Raw genomic sequence first — 25,326 nt, 5'->3', positions numbered from 1 at the left:
TTTGGTTACAGATAGGCAGCAAGATATGGTTCACCAGCTCACCACTAACTTGCTCAGTCAACATAAATCCAATTTCCTGTTGTTTGAGATATTCTGCATTTCTTTGACATTAGCCTGCATAGCAGACGTGATCCCAGAAACCAAACTAGCCTTCCATCAACCAATCGTCCTACTGATGTTCACCACTGTTACCAAATGCATTCGTTTTCCCCTTTTGCCAGATAGAACCAGCTTTCTTCTGGCTAAGTGTTTGATGCCAGTGTCTTATGAGTCATAACATTTTGTAAAGGGAGGCTTTTCTCTTAGAACAACACATGGCTGCAGGTCCTAATAAGTTGTGAGCAGAAATAACTCAGTGATGTGTTTTCAGGGCAGAAAAATATTTTGGACCACACCACATAGTTGACAAGACATTTCACTCCAGTCCAAATATGCAAATCCCTAATAAACAACAGAACAGAATGAGCAGGATTCCCCCTAAGCAATGATTTTTTGTACCAAACATTATGGTAATGAATTTGTGAATTGTTGTAATAATCCAGTCTGGTGACTGATATAGCTAAAAAGTACCGTCTGGCTGCTTTGCTCCTAGATAACAATTCAAGTCATGCAGACTTGCATTCAATTAGAAAAGAAATCTCGCATACAAACAAATACATGGTTTACTTGCAACAAACAAAAGACAAAAGGGCAGTACTGTAGTAACTAGCAAAACTCCATCAACTAACTAACTAACTAACTAACTCTAGAGCAAAGCTAGAGCAGACATCTACACATCCTACTTTTAGAAACAAAACAATGCAGGGAAAAGAGCCATTCTTTTGACTCTAGTTTCAACAAAAGAACAGCATGCCCAGCCTGTTCCCTCTCTAGTAGATGCCCAGCTGGTCCCAGAAATCACATATATGGTTTCTGGTTCCGGCTTGCGTATGGGAACGCACAGTGAGGTTCATGACCAGAAAGCCACTGGTGTCAGAATAGCGCGGCCAAATAGGCAGACGCTGCTCCCGGCAGAAAGTTGTCTGTTGGCTCCTGGAGGAAGGGTCGCCGGTGTGAGCGAAGGCACCCCAGTAGCACAGCATTCGATTGGACAGCAGCTTCTCCGACGGTGACAGGGTGAAGTTGGCCACAGAGGCTGAATGAAAAAGAAAGGGCAGCTCTGCACCATGGCAGGAATGCTCATAGCAGAAAGTGAGACCTGACCAGACACTGCGGTCCGAGATCACATGGTCAAAAACATACATCCAGAACTTGCTCCCCGCTGCTGTGCCAGCACATGCTGACCTCCTCGATGGACATAAGAAGACAAAATCCGTAACAATCTGAGGAAAGGAAAATAAGAGGGAGATGGTGAGGTCACATTATTTATGTCTTAATTGTCTTGTTATTAAATGTTTTACAAACAAGCATGTTGCATGAAGATAAAACCCACTAACTCTGATGATCAGCATTGTTTTTCCTGTAGTAACACCACCTGATCTTTGTGGTTTTTGCAGATTAAGATCAGATAAGACTGGAGTAAAACATAAATTATATAACTCCAGAAAACACAACCTTACTAATAGTACCACCAAAGTCCAATCAGACATCCCATGGGTGGGTTGGCACAAAATTGTCTTAGTGCCTGAACTATAATGAAATTTGGCAAATCTACACTCTCAGGATGATTTGTAATGACTTTCACAAACCTGGACTTTTTATCAGCTTTATGAGGCATGGGAATAGAGAACCGGTTCTTGTAAAGGACCAGCTCCTAGTACTTTAGTTCCTTGAAATTGTTGTTCTGCTTGCCTATCGGTTCTATCTGAACTTGTGCAATAGTCTGCTCATTGTAGGAAATGTACCAGGGGAGTGTGTGGAACTGTAGTCTATAGGTTTATATTGTTAGCTGACAATTATGAGACAATGCGTTTCAGGTTGTTTTGTAACAACTGCATCACTTAAGTGTTCCGGGTAATATGTGCACTACATTACTTGTTTGAGCAATAACGCCAACACTGATCATAACAAACAGCTGAAATACCTTGAACATGCAGAAACATTTGACCACACAGCATGCACAACAAGAACGAATACATGAATGTCATGTCTTTGATATGCTGCTTAACGATGGTGGCCACTCTCAAAGTGCAGCCACTGAGAACCTAATGAAAGTCGATAAGAGAATCGATAAGATGAGGTTTATATGTGTATGAAAGACGCTATTCAAAATTGTAAAACAAGCCTTTTGCTTGACATGCAGTTCACTCAATATTCCTCCTACAGTAATGGATCAAATCTTCATCAAACAGTTTTTTCTGGAACAATAAATGGTCATCATCATCTCACTCTTCAAAGTGAAGTTACTAATGAATTGCCTTAAACTCGCACTCATGTCTCTGGCCCTCTGCTGTAGTCTCAATTGTGAATTTCAAATCTCAGTAAAGCTCGATGTTCACCTTACCATTTACGGCTTAGAGAAAAGCACTGTGTCTATTGGGTGCTGCTTTCTGAGTGACAAGTTGCTACCACAAAGTCCTTTAGATTTGCAGTCAGATCCACCATTCACATCTATGATGCTCACCTAAAGTTTGACATTGGCAAGGGTCATGTCAAGGTAGGTAAGCCCACCTTTGCGAAAACTGTCATTTACTTATGACCACTCAAGCTTTTCAAATAGTACTTTATTTCTGCACTTTACCCATCAGTGCAGTGTAAAATATTTGCTCCCTTCTGAATTCTTTTTTGCAAATTTGCCAACTCATTTTAGATCACACACAAAGATTACCCTAGTAATTACCATATTCTTATTATATTACTATGTCTGTCTCGCTCCATATTACAGCTGAGATAGGCTCAATTCACCCCATGACCTTGAACTGGGGAAACAGAAGTGGGTGGATGGATGGATGGATGGATGGATGGATGCCTACTGCCTACCCTTTGCTTAAAGCCATAATAACCTGTGGGTTAAGGTTAAGTATGGACAAATTTCATGGCTGTATGTTCCATATGCTGGATATGTAGCTCTATATTAATTAACTAGTCAGATACTAGTATTGAATAGTATTAAGCCTGGAAACAAAATGAAAACAACCAATCTGATTTAAAATTAAAGAAACATCCAAGTCGGTACTTTACTGCAATTCTTTTGGAGTTTGCCGTGTGTAGAAAAGAAAAAGAATAACTAATTAGCCTTGCATCTACAAAGAGATGGGCTAAGGGCAGAGCAGCGAAAATGTTGTTCCCTCTCGGCTAAAAAGAAGCAAAGAAAATGAAGGTAGACTGTCTTCTCCTGCCTGTTACCTAGAAACCAATGTGTCTTTTTCAGCAGCACACAACCTGCACCCACACAGCTGAACATCTGAAAGCTGAAAACAACTTGCTGACTTTGACGGGACTCTCTCTGTCTCTCTCACTCAATTCTTTTTATTTACTTATTTATTTTTTGCCACACAGGTTTATGATCATGTCTCACACATTCAAGGCAATACGAGCACAAGTTATGTTTATTATATCTTTTGAAAAGAATTTCTCCTCACAACTTGGCACTATTTTATCAACCGATTCACACTACAACCTGGGTTTGCCTCTTATCTGTATTTAATTTAATAACGGTACAGTACTCTGTTTTTGGTAACCACTGTCCTTGATGTAAATATGTAAAAATTGTGTATGTTTCTGTTCTGTGTCTTGTGTACTGTTTGTTTGTTTATGTGTCTTTATCGCTGCTGTTACACCCAAATTTCCCCTTGTGGGACAATTAAAGGATTATTCTATTCTATTCTATTCTTCTCTCTCCCCCGTCCAACTTGCTCTCTCGTTGCTAAAATCTGTTCTTGTTTTTGGGCACGCTTCTTTTCTCCAGTGTCAGATTATTGTCATGTTCAGAAAGAACAAATGCTTTAAAAATTCCATTCAGTAACTGTTGTGCATTTGAACGTATTCATCTATGGATGCCGATCAGGCACAACATTCTGAGCACTGACAGGTGAAGTGAATAACACTGATTATCTTTTCACTGTGGCACCTGTTAGTGCGTGGGATATATCAGGGAGCAAGTGAACATTTTATCCTCAAAGTTGACGTGTTAGAAGCAGGAAAAATGGGCTGGTGTAAAGATTTGACCTGGTTTGACAGGAGCCAACCTGTGATAGAAGACGGGGCAGAACATCTCCAAAGCTCCGGCTTTTGTGGGATACGGTGGTTAGTATCTATCAAAAGTCGTCCAAGGAAGGAGCAGTGGCAGCAAAAGAGGGAACAATGCAAAATTACCATGTTACCAAAGGACATTTCAATTTCAATTACTGACATTTTTATTTACATAAGAGAAGGCATATCACAACCATTTTCAGTAAATGTGGCCACTGAGGTCATGAGTTGGCTGTTCAGCAATGAACACTACTCATCTCCATACAGTTTCCAGGCCTTGACATCTCTCCTAGGCCACAGCCACCAGGAAGCTCTTTCCACCACTTTCCTAAATGAGTTCTTCTCTTGGGAACCCTTAAGCCTAATGTTATCTGGAGATTCCAGAATGGTTGAGCTGGGCCACTTCCATTGTAAGCAGTCATGTAATGCTGGACCATTTGCTGATACTAGATTGTTTTTTCCTAATATCCCACCTTCTGTTTTACTATTAGTTCCACCTTTGTGGTTTTATTTCCTACATGTGACCACATGATGACATCTGGTAAATACCACTTCTGAGACCTAGAGTGTTCCACCCAGACCGATCCTCATCTTCTACCCCTGGAATAACTTGCCCTTGCCTCTTTTCAGTAAAGTTGATTGTGTTCAATATATTGTTCTGTGTCATGGCACCATTGGTGCCATGGAGATAATGTTTGGGTTTTTTTAACATCCTGATAAGGTTCCTTTTGGGAATTTTTTTTAGTAAGAGATGAAGACGAAAGACAGATAGCAAACAGCAATCTGCTTAAATGCCAAGCTTGGGAGTAAAAAATAGGTTATGGCTCTTTTTCATTCAGGTTGTTTGATAAAACATCTCAAGGTGCACCAGAGAGGAGAGGTGCAGCATCTACGTCAGAGCCCAAGTATGAGATTTTTCCAGTCATCAGTAGAAATCACACAGAAACAACACTACCCAAGTTGCATCACTCTGTATAAAGCACACTGCAGGACAGTCCAAGCTTTGGCCTCACTAGGCAAAGCTTTTTCAGCTTAGGCATGTCAGGTTTGCTCTTTCATCATGGTGCACCCCAAAAAGTACTGTTCACACTGTGCTGTAGGACAAAAACAAGCTCAAGACCAAACTCTGAACTCTAGCTTGCTGTGTGCCTCTCACTAACTTTAGAGCATTATAGACTAAACCTGGTTAAGGGTCAGCTTCCTGATTCTTGTCAGACTAGCTCACCAGACTTCAGAGAACTTTTTGATGTCTCTACTAGCTTATGACAATATTTATTTATTTATTGCATTTTGAGAGGTTGGCTAAGATACGACAGTGGTCTGCCTCTGGAGTAAGTACATTTGAACAGTTGGGGGAGCTTGTTTTGCTGGGCAGTTATGGTCCACTCTTCCTAAATGAGTAGCTACATACTTGAATGAGGAGAAAGTGAAAAATGCTTCTGATGCTGCAGTGTTGGCAGATGAGTTTACTTTGACAATCAAAGGAGGTTGTGGTTGGAAGCAGGGAGATTGTCTTGTTAGTTGGGAGAAAGGGCCAACAGAATGCAATTACTAAACAAGACTCTACCAGCGCAAATTGAAACTAAAGTAGGACATGCAATTACTGTTTAGGTGAAGGGCACTGGGAAAATGAGTGCCCTTTGTTGCAGGCTGAGGCTAAATCTGCACAGGGAACTCGTTCAGTGAAACATTGCCTTTGCAGTTTTGGCTGCCCCCATTGAAAGGAATAAGGTAATAGCTGCTGTGCAGGTTCACACTAGGTCTGCGATTACTCCTGGGATTATTCAAAGAAATCCACTGGATTTCCAGTTCACTGACCCAGGGTATAGACCATACGTATCTGCAGGTTTAGTCTCATTGGTGGGTCATGACCAGAAGATAGCTGTAAACATTCTTAGAGACAGAGGTGCTTTGGATTTATCATTTATTTATCCCAGTGTTGCCCTCAGAAATTGATACTGGTTGCTGTTCTAAAGTCCTGGGTATGAGTTGAAATGTAATGACTGTACCGTTACATCATCTGTTTTTGTCATTAGAGCTAGTACAGGGTGAAGTTGCTCTTGGCCACCATCGTTAAGCAGTATATCAACTCGGGTCGATCACCAAAACGGTCGCACGACTGAAAAATCAGCTCACAATGGGCCAAAAATCGCACAGTGTACGCCCAGCTTTAATGGGACATGCTTTCTGTCATCTCACATAAACTTAGAGCGGATGTCTTGAAGACGGCTCATGATTCCACTGCTGGACATTTAGGTGTTCAGAAAACTTATGACAGAGTCCTTTGCCATTTTTTTGGGCCAAAACTGAAAAAGTTCATTTCCTTGTTCATTAAAACAGGTCACATTTGTCAAGTGATTGGAAAGCCCAACCAAGCAATTGAGCACCTTTAGTCAAGTCAAGTCAAGTCAAGTCAAGTCAACTTTATTTGTCAATTCTGCCACATGTACAGGACATACAGAGAATAGAAATTTCGTTACTCTCAAACCCTAGATGAAATAGCAAATGAACATTTAAATATAAGAGAGTGATTAAAAAATGCAAATAAAATAATTAAAAAGTAAAAATTTAAATAATTACAATACCATTTTACTTATAACAAGAAAGCTATGCAATATACAATATACAATATAATGGGTAAATGACATTGAGTGTAAACCAGGCAGAGTAGTGCAAATAAGCAAATAGTGCAAATGGAGATTTAGTAATATACGGTAAGAGATAGTGTAACAACAAAGTCTTATGAGGTAATGGCAGTCCAATGCTCCACAAAGTGACTGGTAACTGGTGCAGGCCAGTGAGTGAGTCAGAGAGTGTGTGTGTGTGTGTATGACAGAGTTCAGTGAGACCGTGGAGGAGAAGAGGGGAGAGGGGGCAGAATCGGAAGGGAGTTAAGCTTCCTGACAGCCTGATGGATGAAGCTGTCCTTCAGCCTGCTGGTCCTGGCCTGGAGACTCCGCAGTCTCCTCCCTGACGGCAGCAGCTTGAAGAAGCTTTGCATTGGGTGCGTGGGACCAGCCGCTATGCAAAGGGCTTTTTTAGTGAGACGGGTGCTGTAAATGTCCTGGAGGGAGGGGAGAGAGACACCAATGATCCTCTCTGCAGCTCTCACTATGCGTTGGAGGGTTCTATGACAGGACGCATTGCAGGCTCCAAACCACACAGTGATGCAGCTCGACAGGATGCTCTCGATGGTGTCTCTGTAGAAAGTGTACATGATGGGGGCTGGTGCTCCTGCTCTTCTTAGTTTGCGGAGAAAGAAGAGACGCTGCTGTGATTTCTTGGCCAGTGCTGTGGTGTTGGTGTTGTACGTCCAGGAGAGATCCTCTGTGATGTGCACACCCAAGAACTTGGTGCTGCTCACTCTCTCCACAGACGCTCCGTCAATGGTCAGAGGAGCATGTTGGGTGTGCTTTATGTCCCATCCATCCATTCGCTTCCGCTTATCCTTTTCAGGGTCGCGGGGGGCTGGAGCCTATCCCAGCTGTCATAGGGCGAAAGGCGGGGTACACCCTGGACAGGTCGCCAGTCTGTTGCAGGGCTAACACACAGGGACAGACAACCATTCACACTTGCATTCACTCGCACATTCACACCTAGTGACAATTTGGATTATCCAATTAACCTATCCCCACAAGCTGCATGTCTTTGGACGGTGGGAGGAAGCCGGAGTACCCGGAGGGAACCCACGCAAACACGGGGAGAACATGCAAACTCCACACAGAAAGACCCCGGCCTGATGGTGGAATTGAACTCAGGACCTTCTTGCTGTGCGGCAACAGTGCTAACCACCGTGCCACCGTGCTGCCCTACCTTTTGAGCATTTGCCGATTGATTGTGTGGGGCCGTTACCCAGGTGAAAGGCAGGAAATATGTACTTATTAACAGTGATGTGTTTAACTACTCGCTACGCAGCTGGTTACCCAATACCCAACATTACCAGAGAGCAGTGGTTAAAGCCCTGTCACAGGTTATCTCGGTTTTTGGTATCACAAAGATTGTTCAGAGTGACCGAGGGACAAATTTCACATCAAGTATGTTCACAGAAATATTGAAGCTCCTTCAGGTAAAACATGCCCAGTCCAATCCTTACCATCCACAAAGTCAGGGAGCTATCGAAAGGTTTCACCAAACCTTGAAGTCCTGTTGCGTGCTTATTGTACGGAAGTGGATCGTGACTGGAAGGAGGGACTGCCTACCAATAACTGTTGGACGTAGAAACCAAAACAATGAGGGACTGGCTCATGCTAGTGGTACGAGAAGTTACTCAGGCTGGGACTGGGTTCAGCCCAAATTAATTGGTTTGTGGTCACACTGTTCAGGGTCGACTAGCAGTTTTACAGGATGATTGGAAGACACTGCGGCAGGTGTCAGATCGAAATCATCTGGTTGCTACTCCCAACCACAGAAGGAAATCACTTTTTCATGCATACCTGTTAAAGCCTTATCATGTCTGTGCAAGTGGTGCAGAGGATGTTACACCAATGCGCGCCTGGCGATTCCATTTTACAGGGACATCTGAGTCACCCAGTAACTTGGTTGCTTTGTTGGGATTGTTGGCTACTACAGATAATTCTGTAAGAATTTTCCACTGTAGCTTCTAACCTTCTCGGCTACAAGCTTACGATTTTTTGGACGCCACCTTGTCAGGAAGGCTTTCAGGAAGTGAAAATTTTGATTTCCTCTGTACCTGCTCTAGCGGCTCCCTGCATGGATAAGCCACTCAAACTACAGGTAGATACTGGTATGGTGTTCTGTTGCAGGAGGGGGAGGATGGAGTGGACCTTCCTGTCAGTTTTTTCTCCCAGAAGTTCAAATTATACCAAATGAACTACTCGATAGTGGAGAAGGGCGCATCGGCTTTAATATGGGCTCTACAACATTTTGAAGTGTATGTAGGGGCAGGGGGGAATCCTGTTTTAGTTTACACAGATCACAATCGCCTCACCTTCCTTCATTTTCTTCAGAATCCCCAGAATCCCAATCAGCGTTTGAGATGGTGCCTTTTCTTTCAGCCATATAATCTGGAAGTTTGACACATAAAGGGAGCAGACAATGTTTTGGCTGATGCATTATCAAGGGCTGTGTCCTAGTAATACAACTTCAAGTGTTGGCAAAATGTTAACTAACGTCATGGCTGTCTAAGCCCTATTTTTATGGGTGGGCGCGTGATGGCCTGGTAGCACTGTTTGGGCCCTTTTGTGTTCCCTCCCCGCAGCACTGGTCAGATCGTTAATGATCTAACAGCACATGAGCGATGGGAATGACCGGAGTATAAAAGCTAGATCCTGTAATCTCTCTGGCCTTCACTCTCTCTTTGGGAGGCTGCTCGCCAACCTCCAGACGCTTTTCTTTCCAAGCTCCTTGGACTACGATGACCTGGATGACCGAGAACCTTCACAGACATAAAAATCTGTACCACGTCATTTCTAGTAGTCTGACAGAAGCTGCCGCTTTACTGAAACTGCTCATAGTGATGGCAGCACTTCACACAGAGTCGATGAGCTTGTCAGTGATTCAGCTGAAATTCCCTCGCTTACAAAATCAAGTCTCATTTTTCCTTAGGACAGCAGAGGTGTTTATAATTCTGCCATAGCGAGACTTGTCACAGAGCTCATAGACTTGGTTAGTGGGGTTTTCAATGGGAACGAAGTTGATTATGTTAGTCGTATTGTTCAAAATGCACTCAGAAATACTGTGTTTGTCTAATGCAGAGAAAATGTATATACTCCATAAATATAAAAATTGTAGGACTAAAACTGCTCCATCACTGCTCCATCCTGCTCCTGCCCGCCTACAGGCAGAAGCTGAAACAGGAAGCTCCAACCCGGAGGGCGGTGCACTGTTGGACGGACCAATCGGAGTCTGCGCTGCGGGACTGTTTTGATCACACGGACTGGGAAATGTTTCACGTGGCCGCCAGAGACATTGATGAATACACAGACTCAGTCTGTGGATTTATCAGGAAATGCGTGGAAGATGTCGTCCCATCCAGAACAGTCAAATCCTTCCCAAATCAAAAACCCTGGATTAACGGAGATGTTCGCGCGGCACTGGCGGCACAGAGCACCGCCTTTGCCTCCGCGAACACGTCGGACTACAAACACGCACATTACCAACTCCGGAAGACGATCAAAGCAGCCAAACGTGAGTACAGGGACAGGGTGGAACAACAGTTTGACAACCCTCGGAGTATGTGGCAGGGACTAAACACGATCACAGACTTTAGAGGGAAAACCAGCACACCGCAGACCACGGCCTCTCTGTGTGAGGATCTAAACGTATTCTACGCTAGATTCGACACAGCGAACACCATGAGACCGGACAGTGTGCGCACCGCGGATGACGTCAGTGCGCACACTGTGTCTGAGGAGGATGTGCCGAAGTGCTTCAGGAAGGTGAACGCACGCAAAGCTACTGGTCCGGACGGGATTCCCGGCCGCGTCCTCAGGTCATGCGCGGCTCAGCTGGCTGGAGTGTTCACGCACATCTTCAACCTTTCCCTCTCTCTGTCTGTAGTCCCAGCCTGCTTCAAAATGGCCACCATCGTCCCTGTACCCAAATCCTCCACCATCTCCTCATTGAACGACTGGCGACCTGTAGCCCTGACCCCCATCGTAAGCAAATGCTTCGAGAAGCTGGTCAGGGACTTCATCTGCTCTGCACTACCCGACTCACTGGACCCTCTACAGTTTGCATACCGCCACAACAGGTCCACTGATGATGCCATAGCCCTGACACTACACACTGCCCTGTCACACCTGGAGAAGAGAGACACGTATGTGAGGATGCTGTTTGTAGATTACAGCTCAGCATTCAATACCATCGTTCCCTCGAAGCTGGACAGGAAACTGCAGGATCTAGGACTGAGCAGCTCCCTCTGCAGCTGGATCCTTAGCTTCCTGTCTGACAGACGCCAGGTGGTCAGACTGGGCAGCATCACCTCATCCCCCGTCACACTGAACACTGGTGCTCCACAGGGGTATGTACTGAGCCCTCTCCTGTACTCACTCTACACCTACGACTGCGCAGCCACTAACAGCTCCAACATCATTGTGAAGTTTGCGGACGACACTACAGTGGTGGGTCTTATCACCAACGGTGATGAGACGGCTTACAGGGAGGAGGTCAGCGCCCTGACCCACTGGTGTCAAGACAACCATCTCACCCTCAACGTCGCAAAGACAAAGGAGTTGATAGTGGACTTCCGGAGGTGCAGAGAAGTACACACCCCCATCACCATCAACGGCGCTGCTGTGGAGAGAGTGAGCAGCTTCCGCTTCCTTGGCGTACACCTGGCTGAGGATCTTACGTGGTCAGTACACACAAACAAAACAGTGAAGAAGGCGCAGCAGCGCCTCTTCTTTCTCAGGAGACTGAAAAGATTCGGCATGAGCCCCCGCATCCTCAGGACCTTCTGTCACTGTGCCATTGAGAGCATCCTCACTGGATGCATCACCACCTGGTATGGCAACAGCACCGCCTACAACTGCAAAGCTCTCCAGCGAGTAGTGCGGTGCTCTGAACGGATAATTGGAGGTGAGCTTCCCTCCCTCCAAGACATCTACAGGAAGCGGTGCCTGAGGAAAGCGGGGAGGATCATCAAGGACTCCAGTCACCCCAGCCATAAACTGTTCAGACTGCTTCCATCAGGAAGGAGGTTCTGCAGCATCCGGTCCCGTACCAGCAGACTGAGAGACAGCTTCTTCCATCAGGCCATCAGACTGCTGAACACGTCATAGACACCTCAGCTTCACTACTGGAACTTCAACATTATGCACTCCATACTGTACAGTAATGCCACTGTTTTGCACATGTCTCACTCTGTATATTTTATATATTTTATTATTATTATTATTATTATTATTTTTTTTTTTTTTTTTTTTTTTTTACTATTTAATTTGTAAAAATGTGTATACACACACACACACACACACACACACACACACACACACACACACACGTAGGAAAATATTTAGTATACACATCCAGAAATGCATACACTATTATATATTGTACATATATTTATTAGTTTCAGGTTGGCCATTCTTGTATTTTGCTCGTTTGTGTTGTTGTGTTTGCACATCTCTTTTGCTTGTGGGGCTCGCACACAAGAATTTCACTCGCATGTGCTGTGCCAGTGTGCCTGCACATGTGATGTGACAATAAAAAGTGATTTGATTTGATTTGATTTGATTTGATTTAAAGCTGAGCTCTCCACATCTGCTTCCACTGTGACTGGTTTGCGCTGACCCCTGCGGGCCTCAGGAAAAGTGGCATTTATAGATAAGATAACTCTTTATTGTCATTGCACAGTCACACATAGTACAGTAGTACAATGAAATTGGAAAACTGTCCTACGTCGGCACTACATATAACACAACACGACACGATATGACACACCGCAACGCAACAAACAACACAACACAGTATATTAACTTATTATAAAGACACACAGTGTGTGTACGTGGAAGAGTAAGCTCCTGTTGTAATTTCACCAACTCCCTGCTGCAGAGTGAACTGCGACTGAATATTAAATATATCCAGCAGTGTCACCTCCTGACCCCCCTGGAGTTCCCTGGGGGAAGATACCTTCCATTCTGAATTGAAAAATGTGACAGAAACCTGCTGAAAGAAAGAAGAGTCCTGCACTGCCATGAACTTTATATTTGAAATGCTAACTCAGACCTGTAAAGTCTGAGGTGCATGTTTCACAGAGCATTTCACAATCTGACTTTGGGGTGAATTTGCTGGAAAAATCATTTCTGCTATTGAGTTAAGACACACCTGACTGCTTCAGACCAGCAAATCTTTTGCTTCAGTGCAGAAGTGGGCACAGATGCTAATGATCAACTAATGAAGTGCCTTTGATTATCAGCCTCTTGATTCCTATAGAAGCTGTAAGGTTGTACTTCATTTTCCTCATGTGTATAGCTAAGGAATATATGAGGTTTGCTGGTTTTATTGGTGTTTATGATTTAAATTCAAGCAATAAATGCATCTTTCTGAAAGGTAAAAATGTTTTGCATGATTTTCCTTGGGTGGGAAAAGGCAGCACATAACCACAAACACTCACATCTACACCTACAGCCCGTTTAGAACATCACCTGAGACGGCCACAGTGAAACATGAAGAACATGAAAACTCAACAAACACTGCTGGAAGATCAGAAATCCAAAACCTTCTAGCTGGCAACAGTGCTAACCTCTGTACACCATACTGAGACTGAAGTGTGGAACCAAGTCTTCCAAACATACGTTTGGACAGAAAAAGAAACTTTCCAGTTAGTAAAAACGCAGCAAACGCTAAACATTAGTGTCACACGTGTGAAAAACGCAGCTCAAAATGGCAAAACAAGACTGATGCCATGTCATCAGTATGCTTCTTTAATTTTGTGGCAATTATACCTCTAATAGTTCATTCTGAATTATTGCAAATATGATGATGGTTATTTATAAGGTAGAACATATATATTTTACTTTTCAGTAAGTCGAAGTTACCCCCATGGCTCAGTATCGTTTTGCTTCAAAGCCACAATTTTGGAAAACATGCTACCAGTAATGGTACTACTACATATTGCAAGATAAAAAGCTGGCTAGCTGCATGTTTAATCTCAATCTGGCACTTGTATTTATTGCAGTTTATCTTGATTTTTGGACAGATACATTCTGACTTTGGATATTTCATTTTTTGCTTTGTTTAGTCTTTCTGGAAATAGCTGGCGTTTTAACTGGAAAAATCTCCAGCATGTTTGCCAGCTAGTTCCTGACTTTATTTGCTCCCGACAGATAGTGCTGAGTATACCTCAGGCTATTTACTCTGGATTTATTAAAGCTCCCTCTCTGAAAGCAGCTACTTGAAAATGAGGTTGATGACATCAGTGAGACTAAACCATAGCTGTTGGACGTAGGAACCAAAACAATGATGTAAGTGATGCTAAAACACTCAGTGGGGAACTGCAAAGTCAACAGCTAATTCTCTGTGGGTCAGTCACAATGACTAACACTGCTCATATTACATGTAGCAAACGTATTACAGTTTTTAACATCAGTGATTATGACATTATTTAAGATTACACTCAGGTGACAGTTGTTTTTATATACTTAGTTTGAGCTGATGCAGTATAACACAGGCTGCAAGAGATTGTACCTTTATGGAGTTTACAATCTTATAATCATTTTGAAGGCCAATCAGAGTACGTCATTCTAAGAGATGTTTTTGTTATTCACTCTACTTGCATTAATACAAACAGGGTGTCTTCCTCCAGTCATTGCTTCCTCCTCTGGAAGCCTGTCCTCTACTTCATCTGTGATTCCTCAGCTCGTCCCCCCTGTCATTGTAGATGTTCAGGAGAGACGAGTTGCTTCTTAGTGGAGCAGTCAAGCTGAATCTCAAGCAGACAACCTCCCTGACTCCAGGTGGTCCCAATGATTCACCCATACAAATGATGGAGGTGAGAAAAAAAATACTGAATGAGAGACAGTGGAGCTGTAGCTCCCTCTGTAGGCAGCGTTAAAGCATGTTGTTTGATTTCCACTGAAATCTGGAAGGTTACTTATAATGCCAAAGTTTGATGCGTGGTGAAATCTTCCTGTCTTTTCAGTCTGGTCATAAGGAAATGCAACATTTATTTCAAACCAACTTCAGCAGCAAGAGTTCAATTGTTTTCAGTTTCCCATCACTCATTACACACAGACAGGCGGCAGACAGTACAACACAGCTGGGTCCTCATTACACACCAAGCACTGGCCAGGAGGGTTATCGATCCATACGTGATGTCCTGCCTCACACAGCCACGCAATGAGTAGTTATTGATGCATGTGTGTGGCAGAGTGTGTGTGAGGATTTACTGTTCAGTCTGTGAGCAAGAGGAGGAATGGAACAGAACAAAACCTCTTCAGATGCAGCTCATTATGTAAATGCATCCTTTTTTTCTTTTACATAAGCTGTTTGACTTCTTGAACACAGACAGCGCATTAGGTTTGTAGAGATGTTCGGCTCTGCAGGTTCTTGCAAATTATTGGCTGAATGTAAAGCTCCCTGACACTTTCCTGACAGCCACCAGATAGAACAACGATAGAAACGAAGCCACAGCAAACGGAGGAATATTAATTATATGCAATTTGTCGGATCAAAAGCAGCATGCTTCAGAAACTTCCCCTTCTGTGAACTGAATATTTCTCTATTTCTGTGAACTCTTCTTCAAGTGTTAACCAGTGCACCCTGTAGCAGAGGAAATGCAAGCAAGGGACTCTAGATAATTAGCCTTTGGTCTCTTCAAAACTTTGTCTCTGGCAGGCAACCATAATTATTGTCATAATTTCAAGGTTGGCAATGGAGGCTAGGGGTTACACTTTTAATGAGTGAGGGAAAACATTTCCTCTTTATATAGGAACAGCAATAATAAATCACAGTAGCATGGCAGGAAAAATTCAAAACAGCTTCTTTAAAATACATTTCCCAGCAATGCTCGGATATTTGCACTGACCCCCGGTCCTGTGAAGAAGCACCCTTCACGAAGAAATGCAGGACAGCCTCACTGCACAGTCAGCTGTGACTGAATACTAAATAGGTGTCACCTCCTGACCCGCTCCCAGAGGCTGACACCTTACACTATTCATCAAAATCGCAGCCAGAATACTGCTCGGGGGTTTTCTCATTTTTCCCTCATCAAAATTAATGATAAACACAGCACACAAAGACGTTTATGCTAGCACATGCCAACATCAGACAATGTTGGTTTGCTTACCAACCATCATGTTAACCATTACAAATATCTGAAGCAATTTATCATAAAATTAGTGTCCGCTGGAAATTTAAGCAGTCATGAATAATTATTGATCTAAATCTGCTACTTCATGCTGCTGGTATGAAAAAAAAGACTACTACAAACAGCTGTAAGTGACATGTCTCCAAAGGTTGATTCTGTCCTGGCCTGACGAGGTGGCTCTTCTGTGTTGTGCCATCCGCTTCGCCAGAGGTTGTTTGGTTTCCCCGATGTATAAATCCTGGCAATCCTCCTGCACTTACCAGCGTACACTATGTTACTCTGTTTGTGTCGGGGGACCCGATCCTTGGGGTGGACCAGTTTTTGGCGCAGCGTGTTTTGGGGTTTAAAAGCCACAGAGACCCGGTGTTTAGAAAAAATGCGTCTCAACTGCTCCGATACTCCTGACATATATGGGATCACTACAGGTTTTTGCTTAGGCAGCGATTGTCCTTCTCTCCTGGATCGGCTGGAGCTTTCTTTAGGTGCCTGTCCAGCTTTGACAAAAGTCCAGCTGGGATAACCACAGTTACTCAGGGCCTTCTTGATGTTCTTCTGCCTCCCTGGCTGCTGTGTCAGTGGGGATGGTGTTTGCTCTGTGTTGTAGCGTCCTGATGACGCCCAGTTTGTGCTCCAGTGGATGATGAGAGTCAAACCTTAAATACTGACCCATATGCGTAGGTTTCCGGTACACGTCAGCTTTTAGATGTCCCCCATTACTGATGGAAATCTCACAGTCTAAGGAGGCTAACCTGCCACTTTTCATGGGGCCATTTATGTGATATAAGATTGGAAACCTGCAGTCAGCTGAGACTGAAGAAGTCACCTGGATGAGTGACGAAATGTTTCTCCAACTGAAAACGCTACGTCCAGATGGACTTACCTGGATGATTGAGAATGCATCAAGACGATGTAAGTGACATGGATTTTCTCCACCTGTTAAGTATGAGTGTGTGAGATAGAGATCAAAACCATGAGAGCTGTTGAAAAAACTAACAAGCTAGCACAGAGAGGACCTACGCACCAACCAGCATGTTCAAACCAGAAATTGAACTTCTTTTACATGTGGACTACATTTGACCTGTTTTCAGTGTTAAACTGCACACCAGCCCTACCTATATAAAACTGAGGCTTAAAGTCAAACATTGCATCCTAATAATATGGCACCATACTGGCACTTTTAAATATTTGCCAGTATGGTGCACTTTATATATTTAAAGTGGTAAAAGGTGTAAATTTTGATCATTTAGATTATTTCTTTTTTTTTCTTTTTTTCTTTTTTGCATATATAAATATTAGACAAAGATAGTGGGTTGTATGGAAGCCCCAAACGCAATTTCATTGTTCTTGACAATGACAATAAATAAATAAATACTACTACTACTACTACTAAATACAAAATGTACTTTTTAAATGATGATTTTGTTTAATGAGGGATAGAAGCTATCTAAAGTCATACGTGAGAAAGTAAAAAATCTCAAAGAAACACCACCATCATGCCATATTTTGAGGAAACTTGAGAATAGATGAGAAAAACATTCTGGAAAAGTTTACAAGGTCGTTGGGAGGAAAACTTTGAACAGTGGTGAAGTTCTCTCCAAAATGACTCCAAGCACAAACACAACTCATCCAGGAGACCACAAAAGAACTGAGAACAACATCTAAACAACTGCAGTTTTCTGTTGTCTCAGTTAAGGTCAAAGTGTTCATCATTTACAATCAGAAAGCGACTTGGCAGAAATGGCATCTGTGTTCTAAGACGAAAATCACTGCTTACTAAAAAGAACAATAAAGGCTCAACTCACATTTGCTAAAAACTGATGATCCCCAAGACTTTGTGAAAATATTTTCTGGGTTGATGGGACAAAAATGAACTTTTGTTCAAGTTTTGTGTCCAGTAATCTCTGGCATTTCATTAAAAAAATATCAAATAGTCAAACATGGTGGTGGTAGTGTGATGATCGGGGCTGCTACAAGACAAGACTCTCTGCCAGAAAGTGCTGAAGGAAATGCCAAAATGCTTTAGCAGGGCTTTAAACGGGGCATTCAAGTTTGAAAACGTCTGCAAAATTCTGCAAAACAAAAGCAGGCCGAAATTCCTCCCCAGCCATGTGAAAGACTCTTTTCCAATTTAAGAGCAATACTAACACTAAAAAGACGGTATTAAACTCCTCTTACCTGAGCCAGCATATTTCTGTGGTCAGCATCCCTGTACAGGGGCAGGTACTTGTGTAGGATCTGTAGGGTGTGTTGTTTAAAGATGGCTGTGATGTACACGGTGCACTCCACTGTGGAGACTGGCTTGTTGAAGACCCCATACGCAAACAGAACCCCCTCCTCGGATGTTGTACCTGCAGGACAGAAAACAACATTGCTCTAAAGAAACAAGTAGATGTCTGTGTTGCCTGTGGACTTGCTGTGATTCTTCTGCCCAATGGCTTTTCTGATTGTCTCTGTACTTAAAAATCAAACATTGCCTTCAGCTTTGTCATGATGTCGGAATTTTCATATCAAATAGTTGTATAACAAGAACCAGTGGGAGTTAAGCAGAAAGCTGAGAGAATAAAATATAAATCCTGAATAATAACAGTAATAATACAATGTGGTTTCTCTTATTGCTCTTACCCAGCAGTATTGGCTTTTCTTTCTGCCAGTGCCCCTTTTGAAAGGCAGTGACAGCCTGCTCTTTGATTAACTCCCCATCGATATACGGACCCCACGTCTCAAAAACCTCCAGAAACCTGAATGGGTTCAAAATCTTGGAACCTGGGATCAAAAACAGATTGGCAAGTTAAAACACAGAGGGAGAAAAGTATATTAAGCAATGCATCGTATGCAGTGTTATAAAAACTCAAAAGCCTATTAATGTGATTTGTTTGTCTAAGGAAGGGAGCTAAACTTCTTCTCCAGAGTGCATTTTCCTGCCTCAATTATAAGCTATAACCGTGAGTTCATCCATCCTGAAAACTGCTGTCGATGATGTAATCACAGTGATACAGATCAATAACAATGTCGGGCCTGCAGATATATCAAATTTATTCCTTGCTGTTAGACAGTAAAATTACTCTAATTGCCCCTTTAGAGGCTCATTGTTCAGTCATAATGATTTTGTTTACAAGTATCTCACTATGAACATGTTTTTCACAGTCATTTGCAGACAAATATACTATATCCTGCTTCCTTATGTAATATGTGGGCAGCAATGAGTGTTGCTCTAAATCTGGGGTTTGTGGCGTCCTACTTGTTTTCATCTGGGCGGCCAGGATGGCCTGCGGAGTGAGAGACAGCAGGCAGACAAAGTCGCTCACAGAGCAGTTCGTCTGTTTAGCAAAGCCTTTTCCCAGTTTCAGGGCATCATGTCTGGGAAAGATGTGCAGAAAAAAAGAAAATTACATTTCAGCTTGAAGTCATCCTGAAATGTGATCAAGATCTTTCACGTAATCTAATGCTCAGCTTTAAATCAAAGCATGCATCTATCTCACATCCATGCCCAGTATTGCCCTGAGCTGTTAGTTCCTCACCTGGTCTTCAGAGGGATGGAGAAGGGCAGGCTCTGCAGGATGGCCTGGTTAAACAGAGGCTTGCTGCTTTGGATCATCAGGTGAAGGCTTACCGACTGAGCGCCTGCACTCTCCCCAAATACTGTGACCTGATTTTAAAAAAATGTCGCTACTTAAAATTCTTTAACTTAATTTCTGTTAATATTGCAAAAAATATTAATTTCATATCAAACGAAATACAAACAGAACAATGAAAGTTAGGCTTAGTAAATGTACGACATCTACATCCAGGTGATCGTAGTCTAAGGAGCTTGGAAAGAAAAGCAAGTTTGCTTCTTCAAGGAAACTTTGTAATTTGGAGTTGGCTTGACCTGAGAAAGGCTTAACTTATCAGTGTCATGGTCCCGGGCCGTGTTGGCCCAGTATTCTTAGTTCTCTTGTATTTTTGTATTCAGTTCCCTGTTTAGGTTCTGTTTCCTGAGTTGCCCTGTTATGATGTTCCCTGTGTGCTTTCCCTTTGTGACTCTCACCCCCTGTGTGCCCCTCTATGTATTCATGAGCCCTTGTCCCCTTTCGTGTTTTATTCCATGTTTTCCCCAGCCTGTTATGTCTGTGTTCTCCCCGTGCTCTCTCTCCTCCTGTCTGAACCTTTGTACTTCCTGTTTGACTCTGCCCGTCTCCCGTCAGTGTTATGTTCACCCCGCCCTGTCTCGTTATGGTTATCTGTGTCAGCTGTGTTCCCCGTGTGTTCCCACTTTCCTCGTTAACCCTCTGTGTATTTCTGTCTGCGTCTCCCTCTGTTCGGCGTCGCGTTCTCCCTCATGTTGTGTGGATCTTCCTGTGTCTACCTGAGAGTGTTAGTTTACTTTTCCCAGTTTAGTTTTGTATTTCCTGTGTTCTGCCGTGCCAGCATTAAAGCTGTGTTTCTCGAGTTCATCCCCGTGTCTGTGAGTTTTGCATTTGGGTCCCCCTCCTGCTTGCCACACAGCGATCCATGACAATCAGGGTGTAACAGAAATAACCTGTTCCTTACCAGGTAATAAAATAAGCTCAGATGAGCAACAAAAGAGGACATATTATACCATGTCATTATTTATTTAACAAAAATTAAATTAAGCCAAAATGTAGAAGACGTTTGTGAAAAACTGAGCATGCCCATAGAAAGTGAAATTATAAAGTAGACCGGTGCTGATAATCAAATGCACCAAACTGCATCAAACTGTTCATCAGCAAAAAACTTCTGCTATAAGAGCAGAAGTTCTGGCGCTTTGCTGGTCTGGATAATTCAGGTATATATGAGGATAAACAGCATCAACAATAGTGGGCCACAAACATTGCCCTACAGGCCTCAGTTAGCATGGTAAATATGATAATGATAAAGGAATATAAGAGTTGCAAGGAGAAAGTCTCTTTTCACTAAAAAGAACATGGTTGCATGGCTAAGTATTGGAAGGTTGCATCTGAAAAAGAAACACAAGAATTCTGGATCAACGTCCTTTGGACAGATGAGACCAAAGTGCAGATATTTGGCTATAATGGACATTGACATGTTTGTTTGTTTGTTTGTTTTTGCCAAACAAAACAAAACACAGCATATCAGCATAAAAACCTCAAACAAAATGTCAAGCACGGTGGTAGAGAGGTGATGATTTGGGCTTATTCTGCAGACACATTATTGAGTCAACTTTCCTGTTTACCAAAGTATTCTAGAGAAAAGTGAGTCTGACAGCTAAAGCTTGGCCTCGGTCTTACAAGAGGACAATTATCCCAACCACACCAGCAGGTATACAACAGAATGACAGAAAAAGGTAAGAATTGTGATGTCAGATGATGTCACTGAAAGCAGATCTCCTTAAAATGGCCATCTAAGGGCACCTGAATGCTGTTCCAATCTGTTGTTTGTGAAGGGCAACAAATCACAACAAAGTTGGATTAAAAGAAAAGTGGAAGAGGTTCAAATAGCATGCTTTAAGTAGAAGGTTAATTAAGATGCTGCATTTGACAGGAGATAAACAAAAATGACTTTAAACTGTAAAAGTTACTCTAGCAAAGTCCAAGAATTAAATATGGAAATAGCATGAAACTTTTGGTCTAAACCAAACCAAGTGAGTTATCAAATTTGGAAATGTGTTTCCTTTTTTCCCCTCTGAGATTATACTTTTCTTTAAATGTTTATACTTTATGAATTTGAGAAAATATGTCGGAGCTTCTGAGCATAAAGTTTACAATGAGTATCTTTAACTGTTGGAAGCAACTGCTTCACTATTTTCCCCACTGTGGTCATTCTCTCAGTATTTTCCCCTTTTTCTTCTTTTGTCCTGTTTTCTTACAATGTTTATTCCCACCTTATTAATAAATGCCTCATTTTAAAATAATTATCTTAGGTGTGTGTGTGTGTGTGTGTGTCTGTGTGCTTGCTTGCCTTGGCGGGATCCCCTCCAAACACAGCAATGTTCTGTTGGACCCAAAGAAGAGCTGCCTGTTGGTCCAGGATCCCATAATTCCCTGCAGCTGATGTGTGAGGATCTTTTCCCGACACAAGGAACCCAAATGCACCTTTAATGATGCAGGATTTCACATGATCAACAAGACGTAATTGACTCAGGCAAGACATTCATTTCCTCCGAGCTCCAAATTACTGTTCACATATCAGAGCTCCTGTTTTCAGTCTTGCAGGAAAGCAGAGTAATTACCAACAGGCTCGGCCATTTTAAAGTGGCACACAAGCATTATTCAGGCTCGTACTGTCTCACACACACAGACGCACACATGCTCTCTATAATAAGTAAATTCTTATTTTCACTAAGTGATTCCACGAGTTTCTTGTTGTTGCCTTTGAGACGTCCACTGCTAAAGTTCATCTGAATTTTATCCCTGTGTGCACAGTGAAATCTGACGTGGGATCATAGAGTGACACAGGCACTGAGATTCAAATACACAGGCTGTTACACACTAATGGGTCCATTTAAACGTAATCCTTCTTACCCAGTCGGTACTCCAGGCTTACAACAACACTGTGGGTGAAGTTACTAATGAAACGTCCATCATACAGAGGCTTGGAGGCAGAACCAGCAATGAAATCTCCACCATGGATCCAAACCATGACAGGCAGGTGGCTCTGCAGAGGAGAGCTCAAGTCCACATCCAGTGGTACAAAGATGTTGAGGTAGAGACAATCCTCACTGACCTTTTTGGAGACATTAGAGGATGCAGGTCATTCAATTTTTCACTTTTTGTTGTCACTTTTATCTTGTTTTGTTTTTTTCTTTTGAATTTAATACTTCTGGCCGTGTGTGACATGGATACATGGATACATGGATACACGGATACATGGATACGAGTTAGGAGGCAATTGCCAGCCAGGTGAAAGGTAAAAACTGCAGATAGAATATAAATTATTTATTTAGTGTTTATGGTACAAACTAATTAGTAGGCTCACACAGCAGGTTTCTTATACTCCTTACACCTTATTTAGGACTGAATAAGGACATTTGTCCCCTTTGAGCACCGTCTCTTGGTTAGTGTACTCAGTTTGCTTACTCACATTTTCTGAATTAATTTTATTGATATTGTTTGTTAGTTGTTTTTAATAAAGTTGAATTTCTCAGAGGTTAGGTAGTCCCAGTGCTGCATATACGAGTGCTTGGATTCTCCACTTTTTGTTAAATGTTCTGGTTCTTATATGATGTTTTCTTACTTTACTGGAGCACTCAAAGCATTTTATATAACATACTTTATTTACCCATTTACACACATTCGTACTCCAACTGTGCAACAGCTTGTGGTTAGTATCTTGGTTGGTGGTTGGTGATCTCAGCCAGATCGAACCACCAACCTTCCAATTATTGGATGAGCAGCTCTACCTCCTGAGCTGCAGACTGTTCATCGCCTCAGTTATCTGCTGTCATTTTACCGACATACATTCTGCAGTTATTTTAAGTGGCTGGCACTTTTTTTTGTTGTTGTTATGTTTTTAAATCATATTTAGACAGAAAGTTGATTCAGAAAGCTTATTGTATTAGTGTAAGGACATAGTTCTTATTTATATACACAGATATTGTTAATAGTCTTGGTAGGTTTGCCGGTTTAAACAAACAGATGGATAACTGGAGCATGTTGTTAAAAACTCTTAATATCGCTAACTTAAATTACATTTGGATTTTGACTACGTTTCTACTCACACAAGATTATTATCAGCTGTCCTTAAAAATCTGGCATACAGCAAAGTAGCATAACTGCTCTCCCTCATTGTAAATAACTGTACTAGTTTGGAAATTGTATTCTGTAAATACAATTTAAATATATAAAAAACAAATATACATAGGTTTTTATTTATAGATATTTGTCACTTTGAGAATCTTTTTGCTAAATATAATTTATTAACAATGGCCTCATAAAGTGACGCCGCTCCATGTGACGTGAGCCTTACAACATGGACTCTAACGACTTTCACTGGGCTGGATTGTTCACTTTTACTCTAATGAAATTGGTTTCATCTCTAAGTGCAGAATTTAGCATCCATGGCTTCATCACACTGTCAGTGGCAGCTCTTTTGATCCACCTGCTGCATCTAACCAGTCTAATTGAACTGGATATGAAATATCTTTGACATGTGAAAGTTTGCGTGCACTAAGCCTATGCAAATTAAAATTTCAGTGTTATACTGTTAGTGTCATTTTATGATAATTAGCATGTCAGCACATTACGGGCGACCGTGGCTCAGGGGGTTGGGAATCGCATCTGTAACCGGAAGGTCGCCGGTTCGATCCCTGGGCTCTCTGTCCTGGTCGTTGTGTCCCTGGGCAAGACACTTTACCCTACTTGCCTACTGGTGTTGGCCAGAGGGGCCGATGGCGCGATATGGCAGCCTCGCTTCTGTCAGTCTGCCCCAGGGCAGCTGTGGCTACAACTGTAGCTACCTCCACCAGTGTGTGAATGTGAGAGTGAATGAATAGTGGTATTGTAAAGCGCTTTGGGTGCCTTGAAAAGCGCTATATAAATCCAATCCATTATTATTATTAATCACAACAGCTATGTATTATCACAAAGCAGCAGAACAGAAGCAATTAAAATAACCTCAAGCTGTAACATTAAAGTGATATAAAACATCGTAGCAGGATATAAAGAAATACAAGGTTGTAATACACCTACACTCTTAGGGCACTCCTCAGTGATAGCTTTACTGCAGAATTGCATACATGCGGCCCTGGGAAAGGAGGCATCATAAACCCCGTGCCAAGGACTCACAGGTCTGGGGGGCTTCCAGCGGTAAGCCCCAACAGGAGGACTTGCGTACGGAACACCATAGAATACATGGGCCTTATCCACAGTAATCCCCTTGATCTGGCCATCTTTGGTTATCACCACTGGTCCAGCAGCCCCATCTGTATCCTGAGTGACAGGTTTGTCCTTGGTTTGCTGTATGATTGCAGGGTCCCCCGGGCGTCCCAGCTCCTCGACGGAGTTTATCTCAAAGTCTCGGTTGATGATGAACGGCTCGGGGTAGACATTTCTCAAAAAGCTGACAAGGTCGATGTCATCATCATTTTTTGTAACTCCTCCAGAGGAAAGCTCTAAACTCAGTGTGCACAGCAGCAGCAAACAGTGCCAGTTCTCCATATTGTGATAGAATACTCTTAATACTTCCCCAGACCAGCTGCCTGGATCATGATTTGACTTGACTTATGGCTGCGGCCCTCATACGCCTGAAACTCTCTGCACACTCTGCATGCTTGTGACTCCAATTTGCCTGGTTCCTTATTAAGATTAAACAGACAAAAGCTGCTCTGTCTTACTGTTGAGTGCTGTCCAGTAGACTCTGAACAGCTGGATGCAGACTCTGCGGTGCAGGACCACTAATAGAGGACGAGTCGTCTTTCCTTTGCTTAATGTAATCGCAGTCACGCACAAATGGTAAACAGGGATGAG

General features: G+C 42.6%; 1 protein-coding gene across 1 annotated transcript; it reads right to left on the bottom strand.

The window, feature by feature from the left end:
- Window positions 1–687: 687 nt before the first annotated feature.
- LOC146649088 (cAMP-regulated D2 protein) lies at window positions 688–25,017 on the bottom strand. The gene is made up of 8 exons (XM_085386665.1): window positions 24,550–25,017; window positions 22,384–22,585; window positions 21,821–21,954; window positions 19,420–19,547; window positions 19,140–19,258; window positions 18,524–18,664; window positions 18,077–18,249; window positions 688–1,322 (listed from the first exon to the last, which is right to left on the bottom strand). The coding sequence occupies exons 1-8, from the start codon at window positions 25,015–25,017 to the stop codon at window positions 870–872; spliced, it is 1,818 nt and encodes a 605-aa protein (XP_085242791.1). The 3' UTR covers window positions 688–869.
- Window positions 25,018–25,326: the final 309 nt, after the last annotated feature.

Source organism: Rhamphochromis longiceps, linkage group LG17 (genome assembly GCF_057381845.1).
Source record: "Rhamphochromis longiceps isolate RC_006_pf linkage group LG17, R_longiceps_female_GT1.1, whole genome shotgun sequence".
Taxonomy (NCBI): domain Eukaryota; kingdom Metazoa; phylum Chordata; class Actinopteri; order Cichliformes; family Cichlidae; genus Rhamphochromis; species Rhamphochromis longiceps.
The sequence above is the reverse complement of the archived record's forward strand: the minus strand, read 5'-3'. Positions and strand labels throughout refer to the sequence as shown.